The 11,971-nt window shown below is 44.7% G+C and overlaps 1 protein-coding gene across 2 annotated transcripts in view; it reads left to right on the top strand.

The window, feature by feature from the left end:
• Positions 1-11,020: 11,020 nt before the first annotated feature.
• The window catches only part of UNC79 (unc-79 homolog, NALCN channel complex subunit), a 114,511-nt gene continuing 113,560 nt past the window's right edge, over positions 11,021-11,971 (top strand). For both annotated transcript variants that reach the window (XM_074148882.1, XM_074148881.1), the window contains exon 1: positions 11,021-11,042. In XM_074148882.1, the coding sequence (XP_074004983.1) occupies positions 11,021-11,042 (22 nt within the window). The remainder of the gene's footprint in view (positions 11,043-11,971) is intronic.

The following is an 11,971-nucleotide window of genomic DNA, read 5'->3' as shown; positions in this document are numbered from 1 at the left end:
TGCTTACCCTGGGAACATTCCAGTCTGTTTAGAATTATTTAACCTTATTTCCTTTAATTTAGGAGACAATCATTGGATTCTCAGCATTTTCACTGGCAGTTCTTGGACCGGCTGGATGGTTCCTGTGCCACCTTCCAAGCTATAAAAAGAAATAGAAAACATCCCTTCAAAATAAAGATCTGAAGGCTGCAATAAACTGTAATACTCCTAACTTGGACTCTCTTGAAAGGGAGAACACAGCGACTCGAGGGCCAGTTTAAAACAAAATGATTCAAAAGTGAGTTCAGGTTTTACGTATGGCACATTGCTTCTGCAAGAAAAAATCCAAAAGTCCGGATAGAGAATATGGCTAACTAAAGTCCCAGTTCACACACTGCCATCAATCAGTCCCGTGGGACAGGTCCCAGGTCAGAAAGCTTCTGCACATAAAATGATGTAGCGATGCAAAATAGTGGCAGGTCTACTCTTCCATCATCTGCTGCAGCTGGACCAGTCTGCATCGACTAGTCTGAATCTGTCACCAGGTACCATCCAAATTTTAAACTAAATAAATGGGAGAAAATACAGAAAAAAAATATTATAGTACTTTCATTTATACTCATCTCAGACAAAAACCCTGAGAGTTTAAGATGATTTTCTTGAAAGTTTATTTTTAATCATCTTTACATGTGTTCTTTTGGTGTGTTCCCCCCCAATCTACTTTTCCACTAGAATAAATGTTTTTCTGCAGGTCATGATTGTCAGATACTTCAATTTCTTTTCAATTTTTAGATTAAAATCTGTGATGTTTCAGAGTTTTTCCCATGGTTGCTATTTAAAATGAATGCTATGATAAATGCTTTGAAGTCTAGACTATATTTGAAATAAGTACAATAAATACAACTTGTTCTGCTATGTTACATTTCTTATAAAGGAATATCTTCTAATGATTTCATGTCTGTCTTGCAAAAAAATACAGAATATTCACCTTTTGTTATGCTTAAGTATTAGTAGAATATGCTTTATAATTCCATTAAGTCACTTGTAATGTCAAATATCAAAACAGATTCTGAAGGTAGGACTGTAAATGTGTAAAAGTGTACATTCTTGCTGTACTTCTAAAGTATGATTTTCAAATAAATTGCCTGAGTTCCTTTCAGTCTTTTAACCACACTGGAAATTTTCAGAGTGAGAATGGAGGCATCCTGACTGTTTAAAGACAGTGGTACTGGTTTATTTTTTTTTTTCCCCAAAAAACTGTAGCTTTGTCACTGAACTGAACAGCCTGATCTGAAAGCCTGGTTATGTATATGTATTTCTCGAATATGAGAAAGAATTTCTTCACGGTGAGGGTGACAGAGCCCTGGAACAGGCTGCCCAGGGAGGTTGTGGAGTCCCCTTCTTTGGAGATTTTCAAGACCCGCCTGGATGCAGTCCTGAGTAGCATTCTCTAAGCAATCCTGCTTCAGCAGGGGAGTTGGACTAGATGATCTATATGGTCCCTTCCAACTCTAAAAAAATTCAGTGAAATTCAGTATGTGGAAAGTTTCACACAGATTTTGATGAGTTTTGGGTAGGTGCCTCATTCCTGATATCCAGAGAAAAACCCATGCCAGTAACTGGAATGTAGTGGGGCAAGTACTCTGTGAAACTCAGCTCCTGCACACCCTGAGTGCATCCACTGAAATCAGCAAGGCTATTTTGCAGAATCTTTTGTAAAAATCGGTTTTGAACATTTCAGTGTGCTTGCTTGTCCTGCATCTGATTTTGTCATCCTTCCCACAGTTAGTAATAACTAAATAAATCAGTAAGATCTGATGTATTAGTCATTGTACTTGTCCTTTTAAATTGTTACAATGAATAGTAAAATTGTCTGGTTATAATGCGTACTTGGAGTATGTGAGTGAAGTACTGAGAATTGCACTAGATGAAATGTGGTAAAAAATCATCTGGTGTTTAATATCTGGCTATATATATATATAATTTTTAGGACCTACTTACCTAAAGGACTATTTAAAATGTAAGTATTTTTCATTTTTTTTTTTTTCAGATTTCCAGTCCACTTCAAGTATTTCTTCCTAAAAGTAATATGGATTAGATTTTACAGGTATTTTAAAAAACTGCTGTTTTCATGTAGCCCTCTTTACTGGTGGATTGCAAATGGATCTTTAACCCTGTGACTGGAAGCTCTGGGGAACATGGTGCACAGAAAACCAAGACGAAAAGGAGGGAAGCCAGGTCACTGCAGGCACCTTTACCGCTGTTAGTATGGTATGAGTGAGCTAATAAGCTTTACCAAGACAAGAGTTTTTATTTTATGACTTAAACAAGCCAGACTTCAGCCAGGGCTGGGCTGATAAATGCAGCCAGCGGTTCCCAGGGCTCCAGCTTCACCAGCTGGTTTTTCCTCAGGCTTCCTGCAGCTCCTGAAGCCTTTCAGTCAAAACAGTTGATGAGTTTTGCATTTCAGCAGCAATGACTCGATGGGTACCACAGTGCCAGGGCTCCCTGAGCGGTGCTGAGCTTCATGTGTGGACATCAGAAGAGCCCTTTGCAAAGAAAGGCAAGAGCCACCCTCCTGTAATTCTACAGATGGGGAGAACCAAATGTGAAGCGTCTGCCCAAGATCAGGCAGCAGGTTAGAGGGAGGAGGAGGAGGAATCAGACTGTTGGAGGAAGGTTCCCTACTGTGTTTCTCATTGTATAGCTGCATCAATGGTTTGCATTTCTTGCAGATGTGCCAAAGCTGGCTTTAAGCTGGCTACAGGTAGTAGCACAGGTAACACATATATGCCTAAGGGAAGTGGCTTAAGCCTGTCCTTCCCTGGGAACGTAAGTAACAGCCATTCCAGCTAAGACAAAAGGTCTTGTATTGAATTAAACTTCGGAATATTTACATAGTTTGTGATTATACCTTGAGAGGTAAGGTCTGAATGGCCTCTTTTGCCACGTTGTACATTAACGTCCCAAGGAGAGTTTCCTCTTCCCCATCTGCATCCACTCCCTCAGGGACAAAGCACAAGGAGAGCAGCTCAGACTTGTCCTAATAAAGAAGGAGTGTATGTGCTGGATCAGCCCGGTTATCTACCCATGCTCTCCTGGGACTCTAGCAGTAGTCTAGCACTGGTTATGGTGGAGCTCAGTCTCCACCTTGAGTTTTGGTCAAGAACCCTGAGGTGCTTGGCCAGAAAAAGTCTTAAGAGGGATGAAACCTCTAGAGCCCTTGACGTATCCCCGCTGGGGCATGGCAGTGCTCAGGAGAGAGCAGGACAACTTCAGAGGATGCACAAAAGCAAGCCAAACCCTGTCATGGCTTTCCCCAGAAAAGTGCCACTTCTGCCAGAAGTGCCCAGCAGATAATTACAAAGACAGTGATGTCTCTGGGGCCGCTGATGACGATCCCAGATGGAGAGACTTCTTTGGAGATGTGCTGCACAGTGACGGCAGTCAGATGGACTTGTGCTGGCAACGTGGTGTGCTGCAGTACATATTTATGCTAAAATACTCATTATAGCTCTGAGTAAGTAGAAGGAGAAGTGGCCATGGTGCCTTTCAGCCACTATATTGCCTCCTCGCAAGAATGAGTGCCCTGGATGAGCTCACGCTTAATTTAAGAGACCCAGCAGTTTCTTGTCTTGGGTTCCTTGTCTTCCATGTTCACCTCTTAGCCTTTGGACCATGATGTTGTGATAGGTTTAAGAAGGCAGTTTTTTTGATACTTGTTATTCTAATTCCTAAAGCATTACTAACACAATATTGTGCTTTTACTTTAACCATGTAGGTAGGTAGTATAGTCAATTCTGCACGAGTCTGAGATTAAAGGTAAGAAAAAAATTCAAGGTATTTTGGGGAGATCTAATTCAGCCAGGGTGATGCTAATTTTCACGAACACAACATGGTACCTGGCACAGATGTTGTGCTTCTTAGAGCTGGTAAAGCCAAACTCTGATTTTATAATGGTCTTAGTACACGCTCATCAGGTTTGTGCTAGTTCTCATGCAGGTCACCATTTATTTCTCAAAACTCCACTGCTATGGCAACAAATTAAGTATTTTGTTCACTTAGAGTCTAATGAGATTACTCTAGAAGAGAAATTAAGGGCATTTATCAGAGGTTTTTTTTTTTTTACAGTGACAGATACTGACAAATGTAATAATAAAGCTAACATCCACAGTTAATTGAAGTAATTGTCAGAATAAGAGGAAAATTACAGATTTGTAAATACAACCAAATAACCACTGTATTTCCTAATGATTTTTTCCCCTGAATTCGTAATTATTCTAAATTGGGGAGGGAAAGAACAAATATTAACATGACAAGCTGGCTACTCTATTGGGATCACAGCATCAGCAATGAGACCCAGAACTCTCTACTGCTCAGCCTCTCACTTTAAATCAACCCAAGCCAGTGATGACTGAAATGCATTTGTCACATGCCAGATGGTGTAACTGGTTGGTGGCTTCAGCCAAGCTTCTGATTGCATCATGACCACTTCTGCCATGCCTGCCAACATTTATTATTCTATTCTATTCTATTCTATTCTATTCTATTCTATTCTATTCTATTCTATTCTATTCTATTCTATTCTAATTTCTATCCTATCCTACTACACACCTTCCTTCTTAGAATTCCTGGTTGATTTTTTTTTCTGTACATACTGCTGAGTGATAGTAACACCAAAGGTAAGATAGGAAGTTTTCCCTTCAATTTTTATGTCTCAGCCCAGAGGTTAAGAATGGATATCTCCTCCTCAGAAAAAAATATTTTCGTGCACAGGACTATCCAAGATGTCAGTAATATTGTGTTACTTTTGTGCACAGACACGACTTTCTGTGAGTAAGAAGAGGTGCCTCCTGTTCACTGTCTCTTGGCTGATGCTGGTTAATCCAGGTGTCTGAGCCCTCAGGAACAGCTCCAGAAATCATCCTGCGTCAACATCCCTGGAGTTGTTCAAGGCCAGGCTGGATGGGGCTTTGAGCAACCTGGTCTAGAGAGAGGTGTCTCTGCCCATGGCAGGGGTGTTGGAACTCAATGATCTTTAAGGTCCCTTCCAACTCTAACCATTCTATGATTCTATGCTGTAGCATATCTGAGTTGAGCCTAATGGTTCAGTTTAATCCCAGATAGATTTTTTTCCTCAAGGGATTATCTGTTTCACCATCATTCATGAAGATTAATGTTTATAGAGAGCAAAGATTTATGAACAAATTAAATTTAATGGGGTCTAACTATTGCTGTGAAATGCACAGGTCTGAGCCTGGGGGACTCCATCTGCTATTTAAATCTAACACGGAGGAGGTCAGTCCCTTGGTAGGTGCTGTTCAGGCGCTCCAGCCCCGTGCCGAGCACCTTGCATCTGGGTTAGGTTAGTCCGGGGTAGTGGTAGATACCCAGAGAGCACCATGTGGGTTGGAAAGTCCTGAGTGTCAGAGAAGCTCACCCTCTCCTGCCACAGCTCCAGGTGGCTCCTTATGTTTGGCTTTTCTTACTGGGATTACCGCTGGCTCATTAGTTGGACTCTACTCTCCCTTGCCTCCTTTGTTTCATGGCAGAGCCTTCAATTCAGATAGGCCTGTAGTGATTAAAGCAAGAGTTTGAGACATTCCAAGCATTTTCCCACCTCTGCTGGGTGGGAAATTCTGCTGTGGGGTTCAATATCCCTATCACAATGCAGATAATTATAAACTCCTGTCGGAAATTGTGATCAAGTTTCAAAAAATCAAGACAATGGCTTAAAATAAATTAGATTGAAAGTTGGCTGTCTTTATTTGTTTTGTGTTTTTTAATAAAACTTACAAAGCATTTACAAAGCATTTGCCTCTCATGTAGGCATCAAAATCCTCACTTGTTTCAAATATTGTTTATATTGCATTTGAGTCTTGGAATGTGTCAGGCAAGAACTAACTTTTATTTAAAATTCAAATACAGATTCATGTAATCACCTGACTTGGAAGCTGAGCCTTTAAGGAAAACACCATGAGAGTGTATGAAGAGTTGGTGACAGTGAACACCTCTGTATACAAACGCATACCTGTAAACAGATACATAGACACATTTATTTTATATATATGCATACATGCACTTTAGTTTCTGAACAATTTAAGAAATTTTCTGTACGTGATTCAAGGTAGGAGAGCTTAGGATTTTGTTTTCAGAAAGGATTACCTTTCTAAAAGTAGATTTGTTAATGCTTGGAGATTAAAAACAAATGAACAGTACTAGATTTTGTGTCTCTGTTCAGAGTTGAGTACTTGAAAATGTAATTCAAAGTGACAAGTCACATAAATAGTAAGTTCAGCTCTGGACATCTTTTCATTAATTTATTCTTGAATTCTGTTGTAATTGCAATTCACACTGTTATGGCAGACAAAGTTTAGTTAAAAATCAGCACAAAGCACACAGTATCCTCCCCATTCATTCCAGACCTTATCTAGGTCTGGGCAAAACCCACAGTGGAAGGAAATAGGAGAATTAAGTCTCTTCAGTCAGTGAAACAGAGAATGTGGTTTATAACTAATTCCTCTGTAAGAGGTAGATATATTTTGTAGCTCCCTTGAATGTACTTCTCCATCTTAATATCCAATCATTCAGCTGACTGATTTTCAAGGATCACCTCCTTAAAGCACCAGAATGGACCCTCCCGACATGGAGAAAGTCAAGCACAGGTCACAGGAGGCTTGCATGGATGAACAAAGTGTTCCTGACAAAAGTCAAATATAAAAAGGAAGTGTAAAAGACGTGAAAGCAGGAGCAGGTGACCTATGAGAAACATAGAAACAGCGGCTGAGTGTGCTGGGATGGCGTTAGGAAAAGCAAGGCCCACCAGGAATTGAATCTGCTGAGGGAACATGAGGAACAATGAGAAGGGCTTCTACAGGGACATCAGCAGCAGAAGGAAGGCTAGGGAAAATGTGGGTCCATTGCTGAATGGGGCAGTGGACATGCTGATGAAGGACATGACAAAGGCCAAAGTACTCAGTCTTCTTTGGTCATTTCCAAGAACACAAGCCTTCAGTAATCCCAGGCCCCTGAGGCCAGTGGGAGATTCTGGAACAAGGAAGACTTACCTCTCAGTAAAGGATGATCAGGTAAGGGACCATTTAAACAAACCAGACATATGGAAGTCCATGGGGCATGATAGGATGCACACATGAGTGCTGAGGAGTTGGCCAATGTCATTTTAAGGCTGCTTTTCATTATCTTTAAAAGGCCAAGACAACTAGGAGAGTCCTGAGAAACAGAAGAAAGCAAACATCGCTCCTATTTTCAAGAAGTACAAGCAGGAGAATCCAGGAAACTATAGGCCAGCCATCCTCACCTTGATCACTGGAAAGATGATGGAGCAAATAATCCTGGAAACCAATTCCAAACACATTAAGGACAAGAAGGTGATTGGGAGTCGTCAGTGCAGATTTACAAAGGGAAAATCATGCCTGACCAACCTGGCGGCCTTCTACAACAAAATGACTAGCTCAGTGGATGAAGGGAGAGCAGTAGATGCTTATCTTTACTTTAGCAAGACTTTCATCACTGTCTGCCATAACATTGGCATTAACAAACGGATGAAGTATGGACTAGGTAAGCTGACAATGATGTGAATTGAAAAGTGGCCAAACAAACTGACAGGCTCAAAGGGCTGTGATGAGTGGCACAAAGTTCAGCTGGAAACCTATCACTAATGCTGTACTGCAGGGGTCAATAATGGGGCCAGTACCGTTTCACATCTTTGTCAGTGACCTGGATGATGGGACAACAGACCTCTCAGGAAGTTCAATAGATGAAAATTCAAGTCCTGCACCTCGGGAGGAATAACCTAAGCACCAGCACAGGCTAGGTCAGGGGCTGACCAGCTGGAAAGCAGCTCTGTGGAGAAGGACTTGGGGGTCCTGCTAGACACCGAGTTGACCGTGAAGCAGCAACAAGCCTTTGTAGCAAGAAAGCCAACAGAATTCTGGGCTGCGTTAGGAAGACCATGGCAAGCTGGTAAAGCGAGGTGATTATTCTACCCAGCTCTGGTGAGACCCCATCTGGAGTGCTGGGTTTCATTCTGGGCTCAGTAGTACAAGAAGAAAGACGTGGACATACTGGAGTGAGTCAAGGGAAGGGCTAGATGATGAAAAGACTGCAGTACCTATCACATAAGGAGAGATGGAGAGACCTGGGATTGTTTAGCCTCAACAAGAAAAGTCTTGGGGAGTGTCTTATCCTTCCCTGAGGAGAAGGAGTAAGAAGATGGAGCCAGACATTTCTCAGTAGTGCTCAGTGACAGGACCAGAGGCAATAGGTGCAAACTGAAATACAGCAAATTTCACTTAAACATAAAAAACTTTTCTACTGTGAGGATGGTCAAACCTTGGAACAGGTTGCTCAGAAAGGTTGTGGGGTCTCCATCCTTGCAGATATTCAAAACCTGACTGGACATGGCCCCAGACAATCTGCTCTAGTTGACCTTGCTTTGAGCAGGGAAGTTAGAGTACACCAGCTCCAGAGGTTCTTCCAGTCTCAATGATTCTATGATTCTTTGTGGAAATGGTTCTTTTTGTTTTTTATCAGTTGGTATGTAAGTTTTCCATTCCGCATTCGTTTATTGTTAAAAAGATGTTCTTGCATTAATGACTTGTGGACTTTCAGATGCCTGCAGCTTTTATATGTTCTCTTAACTGAGTGCATGCAGAGGTAAAAGCATATGGACATAAACCGTAGCTGCTTAAAAATATTTCCAGTGGAGCACTGTACCCATTTGAGTAGGCAAATTCATGAGGATCTTGCTGAGAAATGGTGACTTCTATTCAGAACACAGCCCTGAGAAATTAATTCCCCGAATGCCATGTTCCTGTATTTTCTCCTTTATGACATTTGTTCACAATTTAAAGAATGAGTCTCTATACTTACATTAACAAACTAGGCAAATTTATCAAATTCTTTGACCAAATAACAGATGACTTCCAGCAGGATTTATTTGAGGCTTAGGCATTGTTTAGGCATGCAGAAGGACTCATAAGCAATAAACTGCTTTCCATATACCTGAATTACATGCTGAACTGTACAGGGCCTTGTTCAGTAAATGCAGGCATAGCTGCAATTTTCAAGCACTTAAACCAAAGAAGAAATTTTACATGAGAAATGGAATTCATATTTTCTAAGTGTATTCCTGCTTTATCAACCTGAGTGTTCTTAATAGGCTCACCTCTGCAGTATGTGAACACTTGGTGTATTTTAAAGGATACCTATGGGAGCTCAGTTCCTCTCGGTGCACAGTTCCCTATTGTTCTGTAATGAGCAATAAAGCAGTTCAGATTGATTTGTTGCATCAACAGACAGAAATTCAAGATAAAGATGAGACGTGCCTTCAACAACTTATTTCAGTGAGGTCTGAAAGCCATTTTTCTATATTTTCATCACTTGATGAAAATGTTTTGAACTTGTTTGATATGTTGAGGCCTAGGGGTGGGGGAAGTGGGGCTTGTAGCACGACATGACCTTCCTAGGCACTTCGTTAAATTAAATAAATAGAAAAACTTTCACTGGCTTCAGAAGATTGGGTATCGCGTGTCAGTTTCTAATAAAAGAGTCAAGTTAAATGTTTACTCTTGAATGTTTAAGTGTGAAAGAGTAAACCTAAATGTTCAGGTTGCAACCTATGGGAGGTTGCAGTGAGGCCAAGAGGAAGGAGCAAACCACAAATGGGAATGGGCCAGCGCTCTTTGCTTTTGTGAAGTACTGCTCAAGGGAATGGAGGACGAGACTCCTCTCCCAGTTAACTCATGCCCTTCAGTGCTGATCAGTCCCTCCATAGTCACTGCAGCTTGTTCATCCCAGCCAGTGGTAATGGTTTAAGTTGGCTCTGCTCTCTCTCTGGGGCTCGCAAGCAGCAGCTCGTGGAAAGAACTACGGCCTCACGGAAATGCATTACGAGCTCTATTTTGGACCTAATTAAGTGGTGTTGGAAAAACATTGCACATTCGGTATTTTTAGAAGATTGCTTTGAGAAAAAAAAGCCAACCTGTTAAATGCCAGTGAACAGCCTCTGCCCCTTCTCCGCAGTTCCCGGCATAGAAGGTGCATCACTCCCAAAATCACGGCAGCAGTAGCTCGGACGCGCTGCCTTGCGTGACGAGCGAGAAGACGTACCTGTTTCCCTCCACCTCCACAGCACGGTTCTCTTTGGCTGCCACTGGCCCGCTCAGCTAACGCAGCCCAGCCTTTTGGGGAGGGTGTGTTGCAACTGGCTTTTTATCTATATACATCAGGGCTCCCATGCCCTGGCTGATGAAATACTACGGGTTCCACACACCTCTCTCAGAAGTGCGGGGATCTGAAAAACTGTTTATGGGAAGTTTCAGGGCAGAGACTCATAGCTACCTGCTCGTTTCTGAGACCTGGTAAGGCCAAGTCAGGACGCTGGGGAAGGCGACGGGACACACACACTGGTGAAATAATTTCTCCCACAGCAAATGAATAGTGATTTAGATTAAATTGTTATTACTGTGCTGCCACCATGACTGGTCTTTCTGTCCCACCTTCGCTTTGCAGTGACGGCGCCTGGGGCAGTAACCAGAGCTGTGAATTGGTGACAGAGAGGGGACGTTAGGGCTGAGCTCAGCCCTCATCTCTTGGGCGAGGGCAGGTAACGTCAGGATGCTCGGCACACCATGGAAACAAGCGGGGATGCTGGGCCAGAGGCACCCCGCTGAGGTACAGAGAGGGGGGCCCAGGGGGGCGGGGGAAGGAGAAGCGGCGAAATAAACATTCCCCTTTCAAGCTGAAACGGGGGGCTCATCAGCATCTCGCGGCGCGGGGAGAAGGACCCTCCAGGGCCGCCCCCCTTCAGGCGGACCTTCCCCTGCCTCATCCCCTGCGAGGCCGCCCCCGCCAGACGCGCTTTCCCTTTAAGAGCCGGTTCCCGCCCTTCCCCGCCCGTCGCTCGCCGGCCCCGCAGCCCTGCGGCAGCGGCACCGCTACCGAGGCGAAGCGCTCGCCGCTGCCTTCACCGCGGCCGCCGGTGTTGGGCGGCTGAGGGGCAGAGCGGGGGGGCGGCAGCATGTCCACCAAGGCGGAGCAGTGTGAGTGGCGGGGCCGGGCGGCTGGGGGGAGCGGGGTGGGCGGGGGGTACCTTCCCGACGATGGCCCTGCCTTGCTGTCGGTCGCCCCGGCGGGGTAGCGCCGCCCGGCCTCCTCCCGCGTTATGTGCCGGCCGCGTAGCAGCTGGTGGAAGGGGATGGGGATGGCGATAGGGATGGCGGGGTGTGTGTGTGTCTGTGTGTGTGTGTGTGCTGCCTTCATTCTGGCTCTTTCTGTCTCTGGCGCCGCCGAGCGCCTGGTGGCGGCGGCGGCCCTCGGAGCAGGACGGGGAGCCCGGCTGCCGGGGTGGCCCTCGTGGGAGTAGGGGCGGCGGGTTTGTGCAGGGGCAGAGCCGGAGGGCTGAGGGGAAGGAATGAGGGAGGAAAGTGAAGATTGAGAGCGCCGGCTTGGCCGGGAAGGGGCCAGCCTGCCTTATCTGTGCCCTGTCCCAAAGGACGTACCCACCTGAGGGAGACCAGAGGTGACCCACGCCTTGCCATCTTGAAGGTGTTCATGCTGTGAGAGAGAGGGAGAAGGGAGATGTGCTGTCGTCCTTGCTTGTGCTCTTTGCTTTTTGGGTCAATGTAGCCCTGGTGTTACCGTCTTGCCTTGTCTGCCCACACACCTGCCAGCCGCAGTCCCCAGAGTGTCCCAGCAGGACCACCGGGTGGGGACATCCATCCCCCTGCCCAGGGCCTAGCCTGCCTCCTGGCAGCCACGGACCTCTTAACCACCACGTTGGCTAGATCCGATCGGGGTGAAATCAGATGACATCGTGGCAGCTGGGACATCAGCAGCTGGGCCAGGCCAGCGTTCCCCACTGTTGTTACTGCTGGTAACAACTGGTGCAAGAACCCTGGTGGGAGGCTTAAAGAAAAACACCAGGGTAGCCGAGCTTGTCTCCCTTATCAGAGCTATTTTCTCTCCTGAT

Source organism: Numenius arquata, chromosome 6 (assembly GCF_964106895.1).
Source record: "Numenius arquata chromosome 6, bNumArq3.hap1.1, whole genome shotgun sequence".
Classification (NCBI taxonomy): Eukaryota; Metazoa; Chordata; class Aves; order Charadriiformes; family Scolopacidae; genus Numenius; species Numenius arquata.
This window is presented reverse-complemented; position numbering and strand designations above follow the sequence as displayed.